The 27,771-nt window shown below is 42.4% G+C and overlaps 2 protein-coding genes across 3 annotated transcripts in view; both read right to left on the minus strand.

Annotated features, from left to right (window-relative positions):
- The window catches only part of LOC120445461 (5-hydroxytryptamine receptor 2A), a 61,725-nt gene extending 43,664 nt beyond the window's left edge, over window positions 1-18,061 (minus strand). The window contains exon 1 of the mRNA XM_039625905.1: window positions 17,690-18,061. The gene's annotated coding sequence lies outside the window, so the exon portion shown is untranslated. The remainder of the gene's footprint in view (window positions 1-17,689) is intronic.
- A 6,513-nt stretch (window positions 18,062-24,574) lies between these two features.
- On the minus strand, window positions 24,575-26,267 carry LOC120446667. 2 transcript variants are annotated; one of them, XM_039627738.2, is made up of 3 exons: window positions 26,158-26,267; window positions 25,993-26,040; window positions 24,575-25,912 (listed from the first exon to the last, which is right to left on the minus strand). In XM_039627738.2, exons 2-3 carry the CDS (start codon window positions 26,015-26,017, stop codon window positions 24,762-24,764), a joined length of 1,176 nt encoding a protein of 391 aa, XP_039483672.1. In that variant the 5' UTR covers window positions 26,018-26,040; window positions 26,158-26,267; the 3' UTR covers window positions 24,575-24,761. The 2 variants fall into 2 exon arrangements, with proteins under 2 accessions (XP_039483672.1, XP_039483673.1); XM_039627739.2 differs by lacking the exon at window positions 26,158-26,267 and adding an exon at window positions 26,101-26,116.
- Window positions 26,268-27,771: the final 1,504 nt, after the last annotated feature.

A 27,771-nucleotide genomic window follows, 5' to 3' on the forward strand; every position in this document is an offset into this window, starting at 1 on the left:
GAAAAACTGAAGTTCAGTAACTGCACTCTGGTGCTCGACCAGTTGATTTTTCGCTGAATGGCGTGCAAAAGGCACTTTGCTTCATTACTGTGTGTATACGCCGCCACTCGACGAGATATCCTGTCCAAAGGACTCGCCTCTGCCTTCATTCCGGTCGCCCAAAAACTGTGCTACGGATTCTTGTTTACTTTGCTTAGCCCATTGAGAATGGGCGTCTTTGCCACACAATAACAATTTATGAGCCAAAGCTTTTGAGGCTACAAGGGGGTACTAGGTGGCACAAGTCTGGCATAAATTTAAAATGTGCCACAACTTGACATGCTTTTTGTACTTCCACTTTTTCCCTCGCTTGCGGCACTTTTACTTTGCCACATCCAGTTGTGTTTGGAGCTGCATCTGTGCTCTCCACTTCCTTGCATTATGCATGATCCAGCTCGCAGGATGCGGTTTTAAGAGGGTGTGGCGGCCACTTTTCACACTCCTCGATCAATTAGTCACGGTGCAACAAAAGGACAGGGCCGCCGTCAAAGGGGATCTTTTTATACCCTAGTTTAGTGGGCATCTGTGTATAAAATAACATTGGTTTTTTAACTAAAATATTAGCTTATTTTATGGACAGTTTCTTAGTTTGGCTCAGAATTTAAATTAATTTGAACAACTTTCAATAAGCATATAGAAAACATGAATCTACTGTTGTGCACCAATCTCTACAACTTTCACGGCTTATAAGCATAATGTATTTGACTGAGTGCCCCCTTCCCAACATCTTGTTTATCCGCCTCTGCGCGGAGGTGATACTCCTTTAAAGGATGTGCCATTTCAGCAACACGAGCCCCCCTCAGAAGATGGCCAGCAGACAAGAAGGCTCGAATCCGAGGCAGACGCCTCCCCCATAAAGATGATTTTACGCTTTTGCGCACAATTTGCGAATATAAAAAAGATGTATGAATATGTGTGCCAGTGCCAGGATGATTGTGTGTGTGTATGCGAGTGTGTGTGTGTGTGTACGAGTGTGAGTGTAAAGGTAGCAGCGGCTCAAAGATTTGTGTGTCGGCCACGTGTGCGACGTGATTTCTTTCTCATGCAAATAAACGTGTAGCAAATGGCGGGGTCTCTGATTTTGAAGGGGTGAAAAGTGGTACTGAATCTGTATTTAATACAGGCAAAGTCAGCAGGATCTCCCTCGCCAGCATATTGATAAAAGTGTGCCTTAACTTCAAGGATACGAGGAATTTAAGTTTAAAAATATTTTAAGATTATATTGGATAATAATCAACGACTGGCTTAATTCGAAGCTTAATAGCTTATTTTCTTTGCCGAATGGTAAGTAATGTAGTGCACTTGGCTTAAATCCTTTAGCCGTGTAATTTTTAAGCCGCTTCTTTTTGCACTTCTGCTCTCTTTTTTCCTTTTTTCCAGTTTCCTTTGAGTCCTGAAATGCCATTTAATTCTTTAGTTGCTGTAATAGCCGTCGTCTTAATTGCCCTGACCACTGTGCTGATTGACAGTTCGTGTTTCACCGCTGAAAATTTAAACCACCTGCACCGCAGGCGGTCTGGCACACACTTGACCTCCATGGAAACCCATCCCACCCGCATCCCCCCAAAAAGTCCTTCGCTCCTGCCCCACCGCAACCACTTAGCACAGGTTGACGCCCCGGTGAGGGCTTTGATTAAAAATTTATTAATATTAAACTTTGTGAACGCATTGACAGGCTTTGCCAACAACAACGCGAAATGGAATATACATATATATGTAGATGTATATATATTCATCCAACTAGCAGCTACTTTGCATAATTGCAAATATAATCGCCCCAGACGGTGGACAACAACTCGATGGGTGGAAAAATTGTGGGTGGCATTGGCTTTAATTAAGTTGTTAATATTAATGAGGAAATTTTCAGCTCCCGGCGGCCTGATGTTTGATTTTCATTTTTGTTATTTTATTAATCAGCCTTTAATATATTTAATTAAGTTTCCAGCGCTGCCCGGCCCAGCTAAATATGTTGAATATTTCAATAAACAGTAAGCGAAATGAAGCCCCCAAGGGAGATTCCTCGAGTCCGCTGGATGCGGCTAATAATCGTTATTGAAAATAGCAATCCAACAGATTAAGCGAACAGCAGCAGCAGGCCGCAGGACTTCTTACTCTGGACTGGATGCGATTGGCTGCCGATGGCTGCCTGGATGGGCTTGGACTTGGTCTTGGGGGCCAAATATTATTACCATGGCGTCCAAGAAACTTTTATCGACATTTAAAGCACAGTCCAAAGTTTCATTCCCATCTCCAGCCCACCGCTTCTCCCTAAAAAAACAAAACAAAAAAAAAATGGCAAACTTTTTGCTCTGCTTCTGAGAAAATTTTTTTCAATTTGCTATTGGGGAATTTCGTTTTCTTCGCCTCGTGTTGTGCTTTATATTGCAAAGTTCTTGGCTCGTTTTCATTCTTTTTCTCTATCCCATCACATCGACAGAGAGCTTCATTGGCATAACCCCCGAGGCATCGTTCCCTTTTCACCGCCCTCATATGTTTGACACTAACAGATGGCGTGGGGCAGCTGGTCGTGCTGCTTCTTTTTGCCCCAAAAATTTCCCACTCATTCCCAGCCGCCCATCCCGCTGCCGCTTTGCATCGATCATGGACGGTCACTTGTCATCTTGAGTGGTCGCTCATTTGTCTGCACAGCTTTTGGAAATTCGCACTTTATTTACGCAACATGCTGCTGTCTGCTGTCTTGCCGAGCATTGCCGAGTCTTGCTCCCAAAAGTCTTGCGAGTCCTGCGAGTCCTGTGAGTCCTTGTCCGTCGACCAACCAATTTTGCCTCTCTGTCCCGCCTGGCCAATTCAATTTTTCATCTTTGCTTCCACGGCAGACCGTTTATCTTTTGATTTGTGTTTTGGCTTCTCCGCTCCCTTCGTGCTCAAGTGTTTACAAATGAATTGCTGTCTTGCTTGTTACACTTTTTCGCAAGACCTCAGGTTTTTCCGGCTCCTGTTTTTGTTTTCTCCTTTTTTTGTTTTTTTTTTTGTGCTTTGGGTAGGCAGGCCCCACCAAATGACTCGAGTGAGTTGCGCTTCCGGCTGTTTTCGAGCTTGTTGGCTGCAAAACGTTTCAATTGAATGGACTGACTTTGAGGTGCGAAGCCATCACATGCCGCCAGCCAAATCAGCCATCGACCCGGCTCATTTGCATGTGTTTCGAAATTGAAAGGCGGGTTCGCCTTCTAAAGTCCAACAAAAAAAGGAAAAAGAAACCCCGAAATCTTAAAGTCAACTTTAAGTACAGACAAATAGCCGCCGGCCAGGGCAACTACAATCGTTTCGGAAAAGTGGCCAAGTCCGAGTCCCCAAAGTCGCAGATTGCCGAAATTGAGGGCCTATTGTACAAGCGCTTTTTGGCTGACTTCCAGACATTGTCAACTCATTTTAGGTTTATGTGCATATTCCTATGTTTTTGATTCACTCGAAAAAATCAGTTACTTATAGTTACATAATGCTTGTGCGATATTTTTACATTTCAGGCAATGCAACCCCCGCATTTTGCAGTGTAGGTCCGACGGGAGATCTCCACTGCTGAGCTGAGCTGAGCTGAGCTGCTTAATGTGTGTGCGCTCATGTCGACGGAGGCGATAGCCTGGCTGCTTTGAATCTGGCGCCTGGCGCTCGTAAAACCAGAATATTGGGTGCCCAATGGGGGCGATGGAGATTCTGGATGGATTCTGAAGGGTGTGGCTACCCCAGCTCCCCCAAGGAGAGCTGCACTTTGTGGCTGTGTGCAATTAAATAAAATCGACTTGTGCAGCTAGTCCCTGGCATTACGCCCCGCCACCTACCACCCACTACCCACCAGCCACCCCACGAACGTCCTTGTCATTGTTTGCTGATGCTGATGCTGTAGTTGCAGTTGCAGTTGTAGTTGTAGTTGCCGAGCTGCACTCAATGTTTATGAACAGTTGCGCTCGGCAATTGTCGTTTTTACTGCCAATGCCATGAAGTTTTAAGAGGCAGCCATTTCTGTTGCACTTGTTGTTTGTGTGTGTACTGTGTGTATACTCCATGCCAGAGAAGTCTGGGATTTACCAGGGCCCTGCAGGGGAGCGTATGCAAATCAATTGCTTGAACACTACTTCTGACACAATCACATCGCATTAGCTACTTATTTCGCAGCCAAAGTTGAAGGCATCGGCTTGCGTATGTGTGTGTGTGTGTGTGTGTGTGTGTGTGTTGGCCAACAAATCGCAGCATGATGTGCAAATAAGAATATGTTGGCCCAAATGCGGATGGCCAGAATGACGATGGCGGACAAAGAACGTCCTCAACCGCAAATCCTGACCGAGGTGTGTTTGATTGAGTTCAGCAAATTGTTTTTTATTGGCTATAGGATGAATTTCAAATTTCAGTGAAAATGAAAGATATAGTTGCACACCTTTATCTTATTTCATTTATTTATGAAATCTTTTTCGTTGAAAATCAAATATATCCCAATGGTATTCCTCTCACAATCTGACTCCTACATATTGTTATTTTATTTTACTGCTTTGCGAAATTTATTGAACCGCTCTCGTAAAAATTTCAATGCAGGCACTGGCATTTTATGCGCTAAACAATACAACCAACACACACACACACAGACACAGACACAGATAGAAACGCACACAGTTGTATGCTCGCACACATACCAGCAAACGGCAAAGCCATAACAAATGAAAAGCAAACTTGTGGCTTGACATTGATGAATGCACGATGAGATTTATGCTCTGCCCCTGAAATTGTGTGTGTGTGTGTGTGTGTGTGCGTATCTGCGTTCTCAGTGTCTCACTGACTTTATCTCAGTGCGCGTGTGTGTGTGCACGCACACATAAAAGTTCTGTCTGGCAGAAATAAATGTTAAGTATACGCATAATAAGCGCCACACTATGTTGTTGTTCCTGTTCCCGTTCACCTTACCATTTGCCACTTACTTTTCTATTCTCCTGAGCCTGTGTGTGTATTTTACTCATTTACGCACTTTAAGTCGCTGGCTCAACACATTCACCTTCATATGTATGTGTGCGCTGCTGCCACTTCTCTGTTTACTTGGCGAGCTAGAAAAAGGAGACTACGAAGAGAAGCACTCATACAGCCGAGGAAATTCAGAGCAGGGTGGCTATTTCAACTATACGATTCCCTTGGCAGGAAAAACGCCACTAGATTCAATTGGTTCATGCATTAAGGGAAAACATTACAGAAATGCTTACAATAATGTCCAACGAATGTATAAAAGGTTTGAAAAATGGAAGTGCTTAGAATCTTAGAACTTATTTACTAGAGAATTAGAAATGCAGCATATCTATGCGCAGCACTTCCTCATTTTATTCAGTGTCTCCCGCTTTCGTTGTGACTTTCCCGGCGATATCAGTAGTTTCTGTGCTGGCGCTTTCATTTTTAATTGTTTGTTTATTTGCCCAACGTGGCTGAGGGCCATGGAGTGCTGGATAGCCAGGTAGTAGTGTTCTAGGCTTTGGAAAGCTGGCAAGCTTTGTGGTTCTGGCTCAGTGCGGCCAAGGCTCTAAAGCCCAGGCTTAGCATTTGGTTCTGCCATGGGCTCTGATTCAGCTGATTATTGTTTTTTTTTCTGGCGACCGGCAAACTGCAATTGTTGCTCAAGCACTTGACTTGACAGTTTTAATCGCATTATTATGCAATGGTGGATCGGCGCCGCAGGAACTGGAAGGCAATTAATGCCAGTGGCCAGTGGCCAGCGGCCAGGACCTTGACCTGGCATTCCAAGTCCAAGTGCAAGAGCGCAGCCAAATAGACTTTATTGTCTGTTTGGGCAGCGACGAGTTAAATGGTAAATGGCAAATGGCAAATGTCAAATGGCGGCTTTACTTCGGCTTCAAATGGATCTACCCGGTGTGTTTGCATTATACGCGTGTGTATGAACTGTATACTTAAGCTAAGTGCAGACGATGTGCATTAAGAGCCGCAGCTTGTTACCTGCCGCAGCAATTAACGCTCCAGCAGCAGTAATTACATAAGCAGCATACATACGTGGGGGTGGGGGGGAGTGCTGGGGAAGAGAAATTAATTAAAATGCAGTTAATGGGGCTGCCGCCCACTTCAGCTTGCTTCGTTTTAATGGTTTATTTTATGAAATGGCAGTCTTGAGTGCTATTAACAAAAAATGCATGCACAACTCAAATAAAATGTGTTGCAGGCTTGCAAATAAAAAATAAAGTAAAGTGGCTCTTACGTTGCGTATACGCCGCGTATACCTTCTGCCAAATTCCAACTTTTTATTTGCATTACTCCACCAGCTGCCTTTTCCCCGCTCACTCGAGTGCACTTTGCTTAATTGATTATGCTCGAGATGGGAGGGAAAAATGCGAATAAGGTAAACAGTCAACGTTTTTCCACTAATTCACTTAGACAGTAGCTGAATTCGAATCCATGACATGTGACATGTATTTAGCACAACTCTTAAACCAAAGTCCTTAGTTTCTATACTAAGTTTAAGCAGTTTAGATTATTCAATAAATATTTGGCATGTTTATTTCCACACAATCCATAAGCACACTATTATTTAAAGTGATATCTTAAACTATTAAATTGAATATATACTCAAAATTCCGATAGCGTTTTGTACACTACACAGCTTATCAATTGGTTTAGGCTTATTTTTGCATATTTCTGATTCACATGATGATTTACAGACTTAAAGCATTGTTCGAATATATTTCAAATAAGAACTTTATAGCTTCAGCTTTTAGCCATTTTTGGGGCTTAACGAACAGGTGGACTTTCGGCTCGTCTGTGGGAATTTCGCCAGTCTCTCAGTTTAATTGCAGCAGGTCCTTCCAACAGCTCTTTCCAAAGCGGGAAATCTCACAAAAGGCGGCCTGAGAACCATTTGAATCACACACAAGAAAAAGGGGCTTAAAGAAAAGGGTTGCGATTGGGGGCTTGGGGAAAATGTATAGGGTGCGGATTGACTTGGGGCTTCCATCATAAACCGCCGTCCCCATTGAAAAGTGGGCAGGGAGGCTGGCGTGGTTCGGTTTTTTGGGCATTCAGCCTTTTCTGCTATTATTAAAATGTTTGGCTCATCGTCCTTTTCATCTCTCTCTCTGTTTGTGTCTCTGTTCGGTTTTCATCATTTTTTTTTTGTTTTTTTGCTTAACTGCTGCGTTTATGCCAGGCAAACATGCTTTATGTCTTCTTTAGCTTATGTGCTTGTGTATATATATATATATATATATATATATATATGTATATATACATGTATATATGCATACAAATCTGCGAGTTTGTCTGCATTACGAGTGCGCGTATTTTGCGTAAACATTTCGAGCTCTGATATTATGTTTCGCCCTTTTTTTCGTTTGCTCCACTCCAGGGAATCCACTGTGTTTATTTCGCTGTGTTTTTATTTTTTGACTTTTTAAAGGGCTTCCTTTGATTAGGCGCTCTGTGTTCTGTGTGTTCTGCCTGCTGATGATTTCTCTCAGCTATAAATTATGTGACCGTGGGGATATATGAATGCTCACTTCTCATCCTTGGGGACCACAATGATCCTTATGGATGGACCCCACACAAGTGGAAATTTGCATGCTGCGGAAGTACTTAAAATTAAAAACCGAATTCCTGTCATTCGTGAAATATCTTAGCAAAGACAAATATCTAAACACTTGGCAAAACAATTCGACAAGTCAGCGGCGACATCTTGGAATGCGTTGCTCACGTTTAGAACAGGTGTGTGTGTGTTTTTCCTGCTCTTTATTTTTCAGCTCTCCAAGGACCATAAAACGCAATAATAACGCACATGAAGCATATTTTACACATGTCTTTGTCGCATTTATCACAATCAGCATGGGCAAAATGTAGAAGTTAGAGATGTTCCCCAACCGACGACTGCAAAATACTTAAGCAAACACGTCGCATTCTGTGAACTTTTATTACATTTTTTTTGCAGCTGCCTAAATGTGCTCGCCAATTGTTTGTCCTGAGTTCCTTCTCCATGCCATTTCACTCTCCGGTAATGTGGCAAAGTTTTAATAACTTGGCCCCTGTGTTCATGCACAGGTGAATAATAAACATGTTGACAGTCATAACGTTCCAAGGGGGCACTGGTTCAACACATGTCAACATGTGACGCCAAATGATATCCTCAGGTGTCTCGAAGACGAGGAAAGGAAATTGGCGTTCAGGTAAACGGCCAAGTCAATAACCAAATGGCCTCGGGCTATTCATTGTCGTACTAAATGAATTTATGCCTCGATTATTTTCATATTAATAATGGGAAGAAATTGGTGAATGAATTCGGATGATGAAGGAAAATACACATTACTTATAATTACTTATAAATGATGAAGTAGGATTTAAAATTATTGTGTATCTTTATCAGAATGCATCTAATCTGTTAGTAAGTATAAGTATGTATAAGTATAAGTATGTTTAGTATGCCCTTATGATGATTCAATAAAACATTCCTGGAATTTGTGAATTGAGTTATTTGATACCATAGCAAAGCATTGAAAGGAAATGGCAAAAACCTGCGCTCGCTCACACGTCGTATGAGTAATGTGCATAGCGCAGCTCGCATTCCGGGCATTGATTGAATGTTAAAGAACCGGTTACGCATGTTTTTCTTACTCTCCTCCTCCACATGACTGAAAAATCAATTGCTTTTGATGGGCGCACACACATCGCTCATACGCAACGTGATCCAGCCATGCCGACAAACGCAATTTGCGATTGCAGGCATCGATGCTGGAGTGGAGCATCTGAAAATGGATGAATCTCGTCCATGGGCGCAATGCAGTTGCAGATTGATTAGTTGCGTTCCCAAGCTACAAGGAAAATGCATGGGACAAAAAAGGGGCGTGAAAGGGGGGGGGGGCAAAAGCGGAATAGGGAGGCGTTAAGGTTAGTGAGAGGCCCGTGCGAATGGTGAAAGCACTTGGAACGCGTAAAGCAATTAACACGCAATTACCATTTCCACTTTGCCATGTCACAGTGTTGACATTTCTCACGATTCATTCTCGCTTTTCCCCGGTTTTCACCCGCTTTTCCCCAACCGTATATCTATCCTGCATATGGAAGTGCGTGTGTGCAGGGGCGTGGGTTCGAGGAAAATGTGCGCTGCGAGGGGGCGTAATTGGCAATGTGTCTGCGCGTGAAAACGCTACGACCACGTTGTCGCAATACAATAAAAGAAAGTAAAAAAAGAATTGCAAAAGCGGGGAAAACGCCAGTCACCGAAGGCTTTAATGCTCTTTCTGACAGGTATGTAATATAGGCTACAAAGTTGATTAGGTTTGGCGTTCGGATTTTAGGTATATATTTAAAAAACAGCGATTGTGTGTTTCTACTTTGAAAGCTGGTTTCAAATTATTTATTATAATAATAATAATAGCGTTGATAGCTATTCTTTACTTGTATGTGCTTAGCTAGGTATTTCACTCTATAAAATAAGCTCTTTTAAGCTTAGTTTTATTTAAATATTTTGTTACATATTTTCATTATTTTGTGATGGCCCATATGAACAATACCCGCTGTGAGAGCGAACGTTTAAAAAAGCGAAACCCTCTGCTGGAGAACGGGGAAAATGCTTTTGGTTGTAGCTATATGTCAAAGCGAACAGATAACAAATGACAGGACACTTCCTACAGCCATGGCCAAAGCCGAAAAGTGTTGGTCAAAATGATTTGCTGGCATGGCTCGGCAGCCAGCACGCTTGGGGCCCTGATTGTTTTTGCTGCTCGTTTGCTTAGTTGTCCAACTGAAATCACTCAAATTGTCACTTGCCGCAATAATTAACATTAATGCGTGCCCCGAATCGCTGGCGACCGCCAACATAAATAAAGTTGGCCAAAAAGGCGCTACGCATCTCCGGCAATTGCCATCTGTTCGAGTTTTTGTCGTCGGAGTTTGGGTATCATCAACAACATGTTTGCTTTTTAATTAATTTGTTTACTCGCAGCCAAATCGAGCCATAATTAACTCAAATGTCTTTCCTTGCCTGCCTGGCGGCGCAATTAAAGCCAAACTTTTGGCCCACTTATAAGTTTTGATATATTTATTTAGTTTCGTAAACCATCACTTATGTTATATCAAATAGTAAAGTAGAATACATAAAATTATCACCGTGTTGTTAAGCTCACATAATAAAATATTTGGTTACCCATTTAGGCGGGTATTTCGATGGTCGATCCATTCGGATAATTTTCGGTGGCAGGCCGTAAAAAAGCAAAACTTTTGTTGACCATAAAACATCGAAGCGAAAGTTTGTGCATATTTATGTGAATATATATATATATATATAAATGTATATAGTATACATGAGTATGTGTGTGGTAAAGCGTCAAACTGTGCTTCAGCAAGAACAATATGGAGCGAAGTAAAGTGGATGCTGTTGGTGTAATTTGTGCTTCTAGTTTTGTTAATTTTACGGCTTCGCTCTTACTCCTTCTTTGTGTGAGTATCCGTGTGAGTATGCGTGTGTGTGTGTGCTTGTGTGTGTGTGAGCCATTAAATTTTGACATATGCTACAGGCAGACATAGCGTATTGCGTCTCGTTCTGGCCCACTCGTTTTGCGGATTGCAATTTACGAGCTCTTTCTCTTTTTGGCCATTTTACATTTGGTAAAACAAACACGTTTCCATTAAAAAGTCTGCGTTTGATGGCAAGCCAAGAAATTCGGTGTATGTAGAATGATGATGGAGATTGTCGGCGGCAAACGGGTGTATAAGCGCATTGGTCCTTTCAATAGGCGTGGCCCACAAAGCTCAAGGTCAACCGTTTTGGTACTGGGACTTGTGCCAAATTACGCCAACAGAAGGGTGGTGAAAAAGAACCCCTTTTTGCATACTTGATGCGATGTTGCTGTGCCCCACGAATCAAGAATTGATGGAAGGAATAACGTTGGGGACTTTAGGACCACCCAATTTTCCCCACCCATTTCGAATTAGCCCCACAAGGTAGGACATGAGATGTCTGCATTGATACAAGCAATTACCTATGGCAACAATTAGTCCTGGATTTGAAATGACCCTGCTCGTGCACCTGTTACAGCGGCAATTAGTCGAATCAATGATATATATATACACTAGAGTAATTGCCGTGTTTCTAGCTGCGCTTTGCCGCAGTCGAAGATGCGGGGTCAGAGGAATTTATCCTTAAAGGTCGCCCCGAAAAGCAGGCAATGCTTTAAATTATGCATGGAAAATGCTAACAAACACGAGCAACGGAACAAAATGCGAGTGCAAATCTGTGGGCGGGCAGGTGAGGCAGAAGCAGGAGTTGGAAAGGCGAGAGGAAAAGTGAAGGAAGCTGAGACGTTGGCCAAGTTCAAATCGCAGCAGATCCGTTTTGGAATCTCGTTTTGCAGAGCTTTCACTTTGGCATGCGCCCATTTTGTTGCTGGCCGGAAAATTGGGCACGAAGCGATGTGAATTTATTTATGTCATTTTGCATCTGTGTGCTTCAGTGTTTGTATGTGTGTGTGTGTGGGTGTATGTAGACGATAGCATCCTCAAAAAGGACTCAGTCGCATTAGAAGCGAGATAAATATTTTTGCCCTGGTTAAAGTATTTGTATCATATTTGCCTTCAACTCAAAAGAAATTGGACAAATTTTTGCCTTAGACCCCTGGGGGGACTTGTCCTCTACGAGGACATATTACTCCCGAAATGCTACGTGCGAATCTGCAGCTCCTTAAGACTTTTGATTGTGGTTTCGTGTTTCTAATTTCGACAGAGCTCAGGTCGTGCTGTTTGCGGTTAAGATAATTCCACTTTTCCAGGAAATTTATACGAAATTAGAAAATTGAATACGCCCAAAAATCGGAGTCAAAGCCAGAAGGCGAGGAAAATAAGGCCAAAGAATGGGCGTTGCGGATTGGAAAATTTAATTTGCAACGGCCGAAGAACTTTCTCCACCAACGGGCAAAAAAAAAAAGGAATGAAAATGGTTTGAAAAAAGCGAATAAAAAAAGGAAAAACAAAATCAACTGACAAATCTGCACACAATACGAGGACATTGTCATACTGCTCATTACTCGCCTTTTCCCCATTTTCCTCATTTTCCACACCGCCTCTGTCCGGGAAACCCGCCTTGGCTTATTGCTTGAGGTTTTTCCTCCTTGGTTCTTTTTTTTTTTCTTTTCGTTTTGCGGGTTTTAAAGAGTCGTCTTAGCCCAACGCTTGCTTTTGGCCATCTCCGACTGTTGCCGCTCTCCTTTTGTTCTGGCATTCGTTCTCATTTGGCCAATTTTTTCCCTGGCTTTTCTTCACTGCTGCTGTGGATGCTGCCGTGCTAAACCAAATTTCAATTATTTTGTTTGTTGCCATTTTCATTGCGTTTCGCTTTCATAGTCGCCGCCTGCCAGCGTGTAACAATGCGTTGAGCGGCAACTTCAAGAAGCAGGGCCACAAAAATGGAACGAAAAATGGAAAATTGCTTATAATACAAACACACACACACACACACACACACACACACTTACCAAACATAAACTGGCCATAGCAGTCACAATGTGGAGCGGCCATTGTCCGCAGCCAGAACCCTTGCGACCGCCTCTGGCATCCAATCCTGCCAGCCACCCATCGCAAAACTCCACCCACCCATCGTCCTTTTGCTGTCCACCATATTTTGCGGTTTTGTTTCGCGCTATTTTGCGCAGGCAGCGCCCCTTTAAGCGACATTAAACTGTTCCAGTGACATAATGAACTGGCCATTGCACGGTGCAAAAATGGCACTTGAGTGGGTAATTAAGTCGTGTTTAATCGACTTTCGATAGGAGCTGGTCGCTGAAAATCTCTTTTATATACACCTTAAAACAGTTGTTTAGAAACTAATTATGCAGATGCTCTTTTTTAAATTTACTTGCAAACTTTGAAAACACATATCTGTTTTATGTGACCTTATTTATATGTTCCAGCACATTGAACTTAAACTCTGAACTAATGAAATATAATAAGTTGCACTCTTTTCTAAACCCTAGTTGGTAAATGTTTTTTTTTTCAGTGGACTTGCTGGCACTATTTGCTGCAGGAACAGCAGCAGGAGCATCGATGCGTGTAGCCTGTGCTTTGATGTGTGTGTGTGTGTGTGTGTGTGTCATGGGTGCCATGGGTTCCACCATGTCCTGTGTGTCCTGGCAGCACTCTGCTACCCCTGTCAAATGCAGCCTTTTGTGTACATTTCGCTGGCTTTGCTGGCATCTCGCTTTCAATTCATTTCTATGTGCTGTTGCCTTTTTTGTTTTTCTATTTCGCATTTTTTTTTTTTATGTCACATATACGCGGTTCCTGGGCCAATTCGGTTTTGGTATGAGCCATGCTTAAAATACCAGACACTCGACGGACTTGTTCTCAAATTGAAACTTGATTATGTACCCAGTGGGTACATATCTGCCCCTTCGGCATTATCTTTGCATCCATAGGGTAGCTCTGTCCATTTCATTTGCCGTATCTTCAACGCGCTTGGCTGCATTGTAAATATTTTGCTTAGCCGGGCTTTGACACCAGCTGACACGCAAACGCCGTGGCAAAATATAAATAAGTCGCCACTGTCCCTCTGATAAACTAAGCTCCTGGCGTATATACACAAAGATACATATATATGTATGTGGGGGGTCCTCTTTAAAGTCAGTAACTTGGACTTGTGAAGAGCTTGCTTTTATGGCATAGCGATGTAGATTCTTCTTGGACTTCACTTATTTTTAAGAGGTTAAACATCATACCAGACTAAATATTTATGCCAAATGCAGTCATGCCACAAAAATTCCACCTCTTTCAAATGAAAATTCTTAATTAAAAAGTGTACTAAAAAATATAGAAATATAATTTGCGAGCTCAAACTTGAGGGGTTTTTATCTGGCAGTTGCTGACGTTATTGACTGCATTTATTGGTAACAAGGGCTTAATCATCGTTTCCATTGTTGCTATGCTGACAATAGAAGACGTTTCGACCCCAAATTGGTCAAAATTCCCGACTACAGAAAACAGCTAAGCATTCGAATGCTCCAATTTTCGCCCTTCAGTCAAAGGTTGAAAATATATATTTCTACTCTCGATACCCGCTGGAATTTAATATTGTTTTCTCCACTTATAGTCGGTTTGAATACAAATTCGCATTCTAGTGTCAGCCGAGTTTGCTTTGCACTGCTCTGCTGACAGCTGCCTTTCAGATGCAAAATATATTACCAGTTTGCTTTTTATTTGAATTCTAGTTGGCCCTTTTTTTATGGTATCGGTTCGGTTGTGCTGCATTTTGCCATTGCTGGACTGTGGACTTTGGCGAAAACGTTTCTTCGGAAAATGTGTTTTTAATGAAGCCTTTTAGCCAGTCAGATGGGCAGCCTAATAAAGACTGAATGGCACCGACAACAACCCATCCACAAGTTCCACCTTTTTGGAGTGACGGCTCGTCGTCAGGTCGTCAGAGTTCTTAGCTTTGGGTTTTGCTCATTTTTTCCCTCGATTTTCCTGCGATATTCAGCCCCTTTCCGGGGCTTTTATGGACTTTTGCCGTTTGCCACCGTTTTGCTTTTCCCTTTTCAATAAATCGCAAATGGCAATGTGTCTCCTTCGAGGAGCCGAGTCTCAGACATAAGAAGGCGAATCCTTGACGGGCCAAGTTTATGCAAAGTAGCTTTTAATATGTTTACGACAAAACATTTTTCGGCTGCTGCCGGTTACGCATCAGGTTAATGTCTATTCTTCGTCTCGCTTCAGCCAACATTCCCAGTCCTTCGGTGGCCCAGTCCCTTACAGTCCTTTCCCCTTTATTGCACAATTTTTTAATAATTCCTGCCCCTTTTAAAGGCAGAAATATTAAACTTTACTGCTGCGGCCGCACATTTCCCCCGTTTGGCGCAGCCATTTTATTGTAAATTATTTCACCGTAGCCACCTCAAAGTTGAAGTGGCTTTCACATTAAAATGGAACGCTGGCGAAAATTAAATGTTAATGGAGTCGGCGGATATAGCCGCGCAAATATATATCTTGTACAATTTTTAGGTATACAATCTGCACAATCTCCCCGACTCCCCAAAACCCAAAAAGACGGTTGACAGTTCCATTTCCATTTGCAAAACTTCCACCAAATTTTGTTGTTTCATTTTGAAATTAATTAACATTTAAGCTGCTTAAAAGTTTCTGGGTCAGTGACGAATTTAATATTAAACAATTCCAAGACTGGATGGAGCAAGACTTAGGCTAAGCAGCCGTCTCAACTTTTGGCCAGCAAGGAAGTGGCAGGCGGATTTCATCTGAATATTTTTTTGGGGCGGATAATGCGGCGTATGCGTAATTTGCCGCTGGTCAAACACATGGCTGGCACAATTGTTTAATTTATGCCACAGCACGTTGGCCGCTGAGTCCGTTTGATGGCTGCGGGGGGATTAATGCAGCTCACCGACTGACTCATAAAACTCGGCTCATTGCCCCACAGCCGACGCCCAAATGTAGGCAATAAAAAATTTTAAACCCTAAATTATGCACAGTGAGAGTAGAGAGATGCCGGCCCCAAGGGCCTGTGCATTAGATTTGTGACCCAAAAGCCAGAGTCAAAGTTTCAAACATTGTTCGCATAATATGGGGAAAGTTGCACATAAAAGAAGTCGCAGCCGGTTATATGTATGCTCATATAGGGGTATAAACATGAGGAGCTGGAGAGCGGAACGTGCCACTTTGCCACTTGATGATGAATGAAACACCTCGGGCATGTGTGTGCCTCGTTGACTGTGGTTTATATTTGGGATGGGCGGCATGGGTTAAGTTCCCGCACGCTCTACGCTCTTTATGGGGCTCACTACTTTGAGCCACGGCTTCAGTGGATACGTTAATCTTATTTGCCAGTGTGAGAACAGCTGCACAGAAACAAATAAAATCGCTTTATAAGAAAAAAATAAATAAATACATTTTCTAGGTAAAAAACTTTGAATGTTTTTCCTCATTCTTAGATTATATAGATTATGCATGGCGCAAGAAATTACACCCATGAGTTTTAAGATTTAATCAAATTTTTTTCAGTGCTCGTTGCGTGTGCCTAAATAAAAGTAACAAATGTCGCCCCGAAAAACTTAGCGCCAAAGGCGCATATTTTGTCAACGAAAAGCATGCCGGGGATTTTCCCAAACTCGCAGTAAATCGAGCCAAGAAGCAGAGTTCCGGAACGTATGAGTATGCGTGTGTGTGAGTGCGTGTGTGTTGGCCAAGTTTTGGTTCGTGAATTGAATGCAAAACTCGAAAGTTAAATAATGCACGCCTCGTAGGCAGGCGACTCTACGTATTTTGGTTTTTTTTTTTTTTTGTCAGTCTCTTAAATTTAATTAAAGAGACAGGCGGAGCAAATGCGATTACATCACAGAAAACTTTCAACTTTTGGGCCAAAGAAACGGGACCGAGAACTGCCAAAAGTGATTTGCACAGTTTGAAGGATTAGCAGGGAGCAGCTTAGGGGCCACGACCACGACCACGACCACATCCACATTCATATCCTCATCCACATCCACATCCTTGAGCTGCTGAGCCCCAGTCTGCCCGACAATCTGGATCTTCGCCTGCAGCTGTCACTGGCTCACATAAATCTAAACATTCTGATGTTCTACACGCTGGCTGGCATGTCAGAAGCCGCCCGCAGCCTGCGAGCCAGGTGAGTGACTACCTGTCCAACCCAGTGCCCCGCAGTGCTCCTCCAAACTCGCATCCTCGCACCCTGGAACCCTGGGACCCTAGCACCCTGGAAGAAAGTGGATGAGCGGCGGTGGGATGAGCCTGGTGGCACTAGAACAACATATCTTTGCATACTTGATGGCGCATAATGGTGCAAAAAATTGTTTACATGCATAGGGCAACAGAAAATGTTTTGCATTTACATAATTTTTTGACTTTTCAAGTCGCAGCGCATTTTTTCGTAATTTCTCCATGTTGGCCTGTGCAATTTTGTGAGCCGTGAGAATAATGAGAAAATTTCGTGAAATGAATGTTTCCCCCTCGCGACTGCCAATCAAATATGCATGGGAATTCTCCACGCAACAATTTAAATCCATCCTGTGATGGACGGAATTAGACAGAAAGCCAATGATTCAGCAAAACCACTTTTGTATCATTTAATGAGCAAAAATCTATTTTGTGAGCATCGATTTTATTGCAAATGATTCGGATCTATATTTTCTATCGGCTTGCGTCGTTTTCAGCTTCATTACATAAAAACTACTTTGACAACTCCTTGAACTTTTAGTTTGCATATTAAAGAAGGCAACTTTCAACGCTCTTTCTTAATTTTCTGAACAAACTTGCAGCCAACAAATTTGACTTTTTTTATGTTTAAAAAGCTTGATGCTCTTGAAGCTGCTAGCTGCATATATTTAATTGTCAGTAAAATTTTTTTCTTTAATTTATTTATTTTCTAAAATAACAAGCTTATAACTATTAGATGCGCTGCATTTTATTCCGACAAATTAAACACTGCCATGAAATTAGTTTTCATCTAATTAAGCATATAATTTGCATGCCCAAAACAATTACTTTGCCAACTTTTCACATTTTTCATTTTGGACTCTTGAGCGCATCACATATGTAAAAATTGTTTTTTAAAAATCGTTCCCTCTTATTTTCTTTATATAGCATTTTAAGTAAGCTATTGCATGTTAAAAGTTGCTTACTAATTTTTTTTTAAACATTTTCAACTACTTACGTATTTTTAACAGTTTTTTTTGTCGCGTTGAAATAAAGTTTTCTTTATTCTCTGGACATTTTTGTGAATTTCTCGCTGGCTTTTGCTGGCATTGGCATTGTCATTAATTGAAAATGCCGCCAAAACTTTGTTTGCACCAAGCTCATGCTTCACACGCGCGCTGATAAGGGCGTTTAAAGTTGGCCAACACACACAAGCACATACACCACCGCACGCAGGGACACCACTACCGCCGCACACGGACACTGATTACTGATTGGGCCCACACACATACACACAGGCGGGCCAAAATGTGGCAGAAGTGGCAAACGCGAGTCAGTCGCTCGGCCAGTGAGCTGATGCCATTGCCAAGATGCGAATGTACGTCCAGTTGCGCGCTGTGCCATCGACAAACTGATGATAAACGAAAACTGTTTATCAGCAGCAAGCGTCCGCTGCCGCCGCTGGCAGCGACTGCGACTGCGACTGCGGCGGCTGCAGCGGCAGCGACTACGTCACGGCCATGGCAGCAGGAGCACCCGATGGCGTCCTCGTTGCTTCCCGGTCAACACGAAGTCCCGTTCGAGCGCTCTCTTAGCCAAGTGGAGACTTTCGCTCTGCCACTCGTAAGTCTCCCGCTCTCTTAGACGCCTTATCAGTTGTTGGGATAGGCTCGGCGGCCAACTGATAGGCGCTTTTGGCCATGTATCCAGCGACAGGTACTTTCGACCCCCTTTCACTCCATCCACCATCTCTGTTAGCACAAAATGCAGCACATTTATATGCTAGATTGGTAGTTCTGAAAGATTCTGCTACCAGATACGGTTACCATAAAATCGGTTGCTTGGTTACGATTCTTACTAAACTCAGCAAGACTAAACTATAAAGCATCTGAAGAATACTCAATATAGTTTGAGCTCTGACTAAAATTTAAACATTTTTTTTATTATTTTTAATATACCCTAAAACGAAATGTCTAATGTTTTTCTTTAGTCTGCTATAACATTTTAATTTACATGCAAAATTCGTGCTTATGTCTATAATTCAATGTGACATATGTTGAAAATATATGTAAACTACAAACAATACACAAAAAGCGATCCAGCGATCCATTCAAGCTGCCAGGGTAAATGATGTATGTTAGCAGACAGTAAAAAAGCAGTTGGAATAAATAAACTGAAATTGTCTATTTGGTTAAATGATTTCCCCGCAAGTTAGTGAATTTTAAATACCCAGTGTTTAATTAAGTTCAACGCCACTCACAGACTTTGGCACTGTATTTCACTTCCGTTTTCGGTTGCTCCGGCTCTCCAGTTTTTCCTTTCGCTTTTCCCGTGAGCTAATGGCCAATAACTTATTCATAATTATGCATTTCCCATTTTCGCTTTTATCTTTCGCTTCGTTTATTTGGCATTTCCTTGCTCTTCACCGCCCACTGTGCTGGCCAAAATATTCAAGGCGAGAAGGAAAATAAAATAGTTTTTATTTTTCGAGAGCCTGCTTTCTGTTCGTCATTGATGATTAATCAATTATGGCCAAGCTGTCAGAATCGCAAACAGAAGTTGCAAAATAGAAATATACAAAAAACAGAAAAACAGAAAAAAAAAAAAACAAGAAAAACCGAAAATGTAATCAAAATTTCAGCGCTGGCAGATCCAATAATAAATCGAGAGCCAAAGCAAATAATGAATTTATTTGCCGCTTTTCATGTGTTCAATATCTGCTTTTGCCCAACCGATTTCACGCCGGATCATTGGCCATTAAAAAGGCTTTGACATGAATGAAGAGAGACGGCATGCTGGGCGAAAAAACGCAACGAAAGAGACGGAGGTCAGTTGATGGAAGCTGACCATTGAAAAATGCATAATCACCTGCCTCGCAACCGACGAGACCAAAGAGCAGGTTGCGAAAATGTAATTTGTTGTAATTTGCAGCTCCGACGGGAAAGCTGAAGCTGTGCGGAAAATATGCACGGGAAAAACGTTGGCCATCTTTATGAGTGACAAATTAAAATGCACTTAGCGCACACCTAAAATAAAAGCGAAAAAATGGCTTAAAAGTTGTCAGCCAACTTTCTCAATCTGCCAGCGGTCATTCGGTGGGTCTAAGAAACATGGTTATCGTAAATGGAGTGGGCAACATGACTTAAGCGTTGTCCTGGCTACAACACTTGACATACTATCTTATTGAGTTTGGCAAGAATTGGGCAGAACAGACAGCTTTCTCCCCTTTAAAGCGAGGGAGTGGCGTGAAAGTCCGTGGTGACAATCTCTTAATCTCGATCCGGGTAAAAGCACCTGCGAGAAAGTTCAGAAGGAACGTGGCAAATGGAATATTAGTGTGTACGACCACTTTGAACCATAAAATCTCATTGTGCGAATATTAATAATAATCATTTCTAATAAACAATAAAGATACCACTTATCTGAAGCTTAAAGACCTTCTTACTTTGTCCGCATTTAAATGTTCTGCCATTGTCCGCCCGCCACTGAAATTGAGTTGTGAATGTGATGGGGGTGGGGAAGAAAAGTAAGCCAGTCGATGGCATTATTGTCTCCAGAGTTTCTGCTGGGTACAGTAAATAATGCTTAGGAGTTAGCCAATCCACATTGATGATCCTTGTTTATGCATGCAAATCGTGAGAGTTTTCCTCAATTCAAATTGCCGAGCATAGCCATCAACTATGATTCATTCCATATGCATGCGTTGGTAGAACTTGTTACTTGTTGGTGGCTTGTGTATCTCGCAGGCATTGGCCACTGTGCATCGTAATTGCCCTGGAAAATTGAATTTCCACGGAGACAGCGTCGGCTTGACAACACTGTGGTCATCTGGCAGAGCCCTCAGTCTGCTCAGTCCCCACAGCCTCAGCCTCAGCATCTGCCTCTGCCTTCCATCCTGGCATTAGGATTAATCAGCAGACTTGACATTTAATTGTTGCTCTCACTGGGGGCCGAAGAAAAGGGGCAAATGGGGGTCAGTTGAGTGCCAGGCTGGGTAGTTCATCATTTGGCGACTCTTTGGGCGGGGCCATTATCTATTAGCAAGTAAGGCAGTTGGTTCACTCGCTTTAAAGTGTTGGAATCGGAAGTTTACCAGCTCTGGACGATATGCACTGTCTCATAAATCTAAATTTTAGATTACAGTCGAAAGTTATGGAGCCAATTATTTCGTACCTAAGTGTAAAGCTTTTAACGCCGCTTTGAAATAGAAATTTGTCTGTCTGTGGAAAGTTGTAAAATATGAGACCTAATAAGAAGTGCAATTTATCCGTTGATATCACTGTGAGTTATTTTATATTATGTGAGAACACCCATATGGTAGCTAATATTTCCCGAATAAAATACAAATAATTGGTAGTATTACTGATACTTTTTGAAAACTACATCTTTTTAAAACTTTTCCTCTCCCAAGTTTTTTTTCCCAGTGTCCATGTGTGCTGTTGCAAAGTGGGTTGGTTGGACGGGCTGGGAATTTGGCATAGACCTTTAAATGCATTTTGTGTGCGCATGTTAATTGCATGGGATTGGGGCAACGACAGCAGCCCGCAGCAACATCTTTCAATTTGTCTTTTACAATGTGATTTATATGCTAACAGGGAGTGGCCAATTTGTTGTAGTGGCACTTCGAGTTGTTGCCTCAAGTTGAAGGCATTTTTTGTGTGTGTGCTGCTGGTGTTTGTCTTTTTACTTTTTTTTTTGGGATTTTTTTGCTTATTTTGTTTCGTTTGCAATGGCAGTGTTGCAAGAGTGTTGGTTCGACTGCTGCGTGTGCATGCAAATGACTTGTCAGCTGACAATGGCAACAAGCAAAATTGCTGACCATGTTGCAGAGTGAGTGTGTAGGGTGCTGGTGTTAGTGTCGCTGTGGGAACTGTGGGAGCTGTGTGTATCTTGCCAAACCAAAAATTTGCACATAAAGTATCCCTGACAGCAAAGTTTTCACTTGTAAAACTTGCACGCAACAAGAAGAAGGAGGCACATACATACAACTATTCTCTGTTTTTGCGGTTTTACTTGCAAGTGCGTTGAAATAAATTTGACTTAGGCAAGGAGCAAACAATAGCAACAACACGACCCAATTACACACACCACAGGACCAAAGGCACTTTAATGGATACTTCCACGCCACCTCACCCATCTTCCCCCTTTTAGCCATAACTTTGCTGTTGTTGACAATTTAAACAGAGTTTTCTTGCATTTAAGCCGATTTGATGTATGCTCTCGCTTGTAGGCGCCGTCGTTTATTTGTTTATTGATTTTCACGGCATTTTCATTGCGAATCGTCTGCATGCTGCAGCGCTCGGCATTTTATCGACAATCCTTCGTCAAGCGAAATAATCAACATTTTTTTCCCCATTTTTCCTGTCAGATGGCTTTGTATCCTTTCGCCCATGTGTTTTTTTGCGGTATGCGTGCGGTTGGTATGCAATTGAAGGTGACACTGAAATTTGCATAATTCTGTTGTCACATGTCGCATACGCCATGTATGATAGCCGCAAAAGGCAATCGGGCGAAAATAAAATAACCGCCTTTTTGAGCCGCACTGCAAAGTTCAACGCTTGACTTTAACGCAAAGCAAATTGGTTAATAGGTTTATTAATTTATTTTCAATGAATTGAGTAAGGTATTGCATATTAACAACGTGTACATAAACTACCACACACTTAACATATACGTTAAAAACGAAACAATTACTTGAATAGTTTTTTGAGATATATAGACAAACAGAAAAACAGTACAAACTTTATTTAAATCATATTAAATTTCCAAATCAATTTACACAAACATCAATATGTACAGCCTTTTAACATACTTATTTTCAATAAAAACAATTTGAAATGTATTTCGTATTTCACTTTCAATATTACCAAAACGATTTTACCTAACAGCAATTGCTGTATTTATTACCATACAAATTATGGTTATCAAGTTACCATCAAACCAGTTTAAAAACGCCAAACTAGTTAAGTAAAACACTTTTCGATTAAAATTGATAATGCCAGAGTAAGCTCAAAAGCAGCAAAACTGATTTTGCAATTTATATTCACCAATTTATTTGCTGGATATTTGCGAAAAGTTTCGCCTTCGTTGTACAAAAAAATGTATATGTATCTTGTGGGCAGATTGCTGATACTTGAGCCATGACTTTAATGGCATTTTAAAGGCACCATGCCATTCATTTGACTTTTGCTGACTCAACAGTTCAATTGAATTTTATGTTGTTGCCTGTCGCCTGTCGCCTTTTGACTATGAAATCTAGATTACAACTTTTGGCAACAACTTGTGGCTAACGTAATTACAAGCTTCCAAATGACAACCATAACATTAACAACAAAGGCACCAAAAGACTGGCTGAAATTCAGACCGACAGCCAAACAGACAGACAGTCAGCCAAACAGAGCGAGTGACTGACAGAAGAGTCCTGGCAATGTCCTGGCAACGCTCGTCTTTGTCATCCTCATAATGAAGCCATAAATTTCAAACGCAAAGAGATTAGCGAAAGTGGTCGCCGCCTGCCTTTCCTCGAAATTTATATTTATTTATATTGCACGCATCTTAAAGCCATTTACGCAGATGTCAACTTAAAGCGTTCAAATGGCATTGCTGACAAAAGTGTGGCAAAAGTTAATGCACTTGCAGTGCTGACAGGACCTTGGAGTTGAGTGAAATGGGGAATGTGGAATGTGGAATGGCTGTTGCAAGCATTTATTATTTACACTTGTAAATAAATATATGTGTGCGAGGGTTTATGTTGGAGGGGGCCTGGTCACTTAGCAGCGGGAATTGCACATACATTCGCATTTACACTCCAGTTAACACCCCAGGGACATTGGCAGTGCCACTGAGTGCACAGTGAAAAATAATGCTTACCTGATCCGATTAAATGGAATATATGGCTATGGAAGAGGTTGAATATCATGGGCTCGAAATGGAGTGTGTTGTGCTGAATATAAACTAGAGTTTCCTCCCTTTTCGCTCTTTAATAGTATCAAACATTATTTATATTTGTATTAAAACAAATCTTCATACCTTAACTCATTTATATTTATTGTGCAATCTTACTTCATTCTTGTTATTTTTTTTTAAATGTATCTTGAAGTCGGAGGAGCTACGCAATTTTACGAATGCTGCGTTGCACTTTTCCGCTTGGCACATGTAGATGTACTGGCATCTAGTGCAGTTTATATAGATTATATACATACATGGATTTGTGAAGCAAATTTGTATTTATGCTGATGGCCAGGCACCCATGACACTCGCTATTTCACTGGCTTGCCTTTCCCTGGTGTCCTGCGTCTTGAGTCCTTAGTACTGATTCCTGATTCTCGATTCCTGACTTCTCCGGCACATTATGTGCCCCATTTAATGTCTATGTATGTGCACCCAGTACACTAGCACATACTATGGCACACACTTACACGCCCAGTGAACGTCAAGTGGCAATTTACATTAGTTTTATTGTATACGAAATTAGCAGCATTTAGCAGTGGCAGCCGGCAAAACTTTTGCCTTTCGGCTCCACACTCACTCAGCCCCATTTCGCCCCCACACATATAGCAATAAATGGAGGATATATACTCATCCGCAGTCAAGGGCTTGTATGTTAGATTTGTTTGCTCGTTTGGCTGCACTGTCGCACTCGGCATATCAATTTTACCGCCCAACCACCTCCCTCCCCTCTCAGGACATTTCAAGGTAGGAAATCGATTTTGTTAATGAAAACGAAGGAGAACTTCAAGGAGAAAGCCACCCAGGGGATCGGGTGTCGATTGAAGCGAAAGTTGGATATTTGTTACGGGTGAAACAATGGCCATTCTGCGTGCCGATGGCATTCCCGAAGGACTTGGATGCAGCTTTCGAACTGGATTTTTTCCAACAAGGCCATATTTGTTATACGCCCCCCTTGAAATCTTATTTATGATGTGTATTTAGTTTTTATTGTCCGTTTTTGTGTATAAATATAAACAAATATAAACAGTGTAGACATCTTCGTGGCACCAACAAAAAAAAAACCAATACTGAAAAACAAAAACCTAAAATTTTCAAGAAATATTGTCACAGCTGTCTTTTTTTTTGTTTTTTAAAAAAATTTAGACCAGATGGCACTCGTTAACCAGAACGACATCATCCTCGACCACGTCGCCATTGCGATTGGCATGGTGCTCGTGGTGGATGGGACAGCTGACGATGAGCTCCTCCTTGGGTTCCAACTTCTGTGCCCCCTTCTTGGCCTTCTTCGCTAGTGCCTTATCCTTGAGACCCTGCATTCTCTCCATCTCCAGCTCCAGGTGATCCCCCAGCAGGTGATCGATGACATCGGGACTGTTGCGCAAAGCCAGATCCATGGCGCCATCAAGGAATTGATAGAGGGGCGAACTAACGCGACGCTGCGGCTCCTTTGGCGGTTCCACCAACAGATTTCCCTCAAAGGGGGGCTGCAACAGCTGTTGCAGCATGTAGAGCATCGGTGGCAAAGCCGGCGAGGATTTGTGCTTGCGATGGTGCTTCAGTGGCGCTGCATTGTGGAGTCCGCGTGGAGTGTTCTCCGCTGCATTCAGCAGCAGCACTTCGGCCAATTCCGGTGGCAGAACTTCGGGACCATAGTTCAGCTCCTGCTGGACACTCTCAATCATCATGTTGGGCGATAGCAGCTCAAACTCCTTCACCTCGTGCTTGCCATCGGGCGAAACCATCTTGTTGTAGTACACATAGGGATTGAGATTGGGATTGGGATTGGGACTGGGACTAGGATTTGGATGCAAGTTGGGTGGCAGTGGGGTGGCCACCACAGCAGCTTCGCCCGCTTGGCGACGCTTGTGGCGCAATTGTCGTGGCTGCAGACTATCGTCCATCAGGCTACCCAAACGCCTCTTGGGACGGCGCAGTCCCATTGGATCATCCACCAGCTGGAACTTTCCGGCATCCGGAGGCGAGGATGTGGATGTGGATGCCACAGCTGCAAGTGAGGATGATAATGCGGTGGTGGTTGTGGAACTGGTGCTGGTTTTTCCACGAACTACCGTAGTGCGCACAGGTCCAGTGGCATTCTTCTGCTTCGGAGATGTGGCTGCAAACATGTTAGCCGTGGTAATGCTGCTATTGGTCAGCACGGTGGCCTTTCCGCTCAGTGAAGCACCATTGTCCGTTGCAGTGGTTTCATTATAATCACTTGCAGTATCGCCTCGAGAACGCTTCATGCGCAGGCAGTCACCGTACATCGGCCGCATCATCAAGATGGCACCTTAAGCAAAATTTATAAATGGGTTTGCAAAGAAATATATGCAATTAAGTATATATATATGATTACTACCATATACTTACAGCCAAGGATCAGCAGATAGTTCATCTTGTAGAGCGTGATAGGCAGCGCTGTGAAAGACAGTTGAGTTGAAAAAGTTAACCGAAAAATTACTACAAATATGTACTGGCTTGAATATTTATCGGAGATTTTTTTGTGCCACAGGAATAGTTACAATTTGAACTTACTTTATTTGATTGGAGTGGGTTCTAGGTGTGCTCGACACAAAGTTTGTACTGAAAATGATTCGAAATGCTTCCTGCCTCATGGCGAGGCTTTGACAGACAGCTGGGGACCTGGTAAAAGGTTACTGGGAGCACGAAAAAAATCGAATTTCAATATTTTTTCTGATGGGGATTTTCCACACACACACCACACACACACACACTTCCATTTGTGGCGACCTTTTCAAGTGCTGCAAATGGCAGCAATGGTACAAAAACAAAAAACAAAAACACAACCGCGCACACCAAAAAAGTTTGTTTCGTGGGCCGCAAACAAAAGCAAACAAGCAGTGGAAAAAGTTTAGCTTATAAATTTCCAATCAATTTTTCGTGCAAAAATCAAGCGCCCTCACACTCGCACGCATACACAGGCACAAGCTCAAGTGTGTGTGTGAGTAGCTATTACTTGATTAATAAATATTAGCAGCAAAAATTGGAAAATTCTCAGCGAAGCGTAAAAGTGCAAACACCCAAACGGAAATGCGATACATTTGCGAAATGGCAGGAGCATTTTCCAAAACACCGATGCTTCTCTACGCACACAGCACTACTCACTAAGTCGGTCTAATTTTTCATATAAGGGGTATATAGGAATTATACGAGATGTGAACTAAAGATCTTGGACAATAGTCTTGGATTGAATAGACTCAGATTCCAAAGAATATTATGACTAATGTAAAAAAACTAATTTAAATGACATATATTTTCCACAGTTCTTTAAAATATAGCATTATATGGCAAAGTGAATTTGGCTTTCTAAAGGGTATCTCTTAGTCGATTTCCGTGCTTTTGGCCTAACACTTGAACTTGTTTCTGTCGCCTTCGGCTTAAGGTATTAATAATGTAAAGTGCGTGCGTCAAATGTGAATTCCTCGCTGCCAACTCACGCGATTTCATAAACTGGCGACATTTCAACAAACAATTCTCATCGCCGTCTTCGATATGTGAGTGTGTGTGTGTGAGTGAGTGTGTGTATTAGTGCGCTTCGAGGCGACTTGGCGCTCAGGTGGATTTTCGTGGGGCGGGGGGGAGACGGTAAACCAAGGGAGCCCGAGGAGCAGGCACTTTTCCTTATCAGCTTAAATGTAAATGCCAAACGAGTGCAGTTGAAGGGCGGCGAGGGCGTTGGGCTTTGTGGGCGTGGCTGAGCAGCAGCTGTTGCTGCATTGCGGATTTGCACATTTATACTCGCATATTGTAGCCACCCAAAAATCCCGCTCCCGGTTTTCCCGCTCCATCATACTGTCTCGTTTTCATCTTCTTAGTTTTTTTTTTGTATTTTGATCTGGCAAAGTTGATTTTTCGAGTGTATTGAATAAAAGTCGATTTTCCCCTTCTGGATTTGTGCGCGTTCGACAAGCGGCTTAAATGCGTACAGTTAATACATATCCTTTTTGCATATGTCTGCGTGTCTGGGGCTTATAAGCCTGTGTGTGTGTGTGTGTGTGTGTGTGTAAGTGGGTGTGCGTGCTCTTGCTTTGATGTGTGAGTCAGTTAAGGTCGCGGCTTATGAGGGGTCCGAAACCTTTGCCGCAGTGCATCAACGCGGCGGCATTTGCGCGCAGACTCCCCAAACTC

Source organism: Drosophila santomea, chromosome 2R (assembly GCF_016746245.2).
Source record: "Drosophila santomea strain STO CAGO 1482 chromosome 2R, Prin_Dsan_1.1, whole genome shotgun sequence".
Classification (NCBI taxonomy): domain Eukaryota; kingdom Metazoa; phylum Arthropoda; class Insecta; order Diptera; family Drosophilidae; genus Drosophila; species Drosophila santomea.

What these genes read in the sequence shown, in the direction of transcription:
- LOC120446667 (XM_039627738.2), bottom strand. Translation starts at nt 26,017, where the DNA reads ATGAACTATCTGCTGATCCTTGGCT. An exon ending in CTATCTGCTGATCCTTGGCT is followed by an intron (nt 25,913 to 25,992) that starts GTAAGTATATGG and finishes ATTTTGCTTAAG; the next exon opens with GTGCCATCTTGATGATGCGG.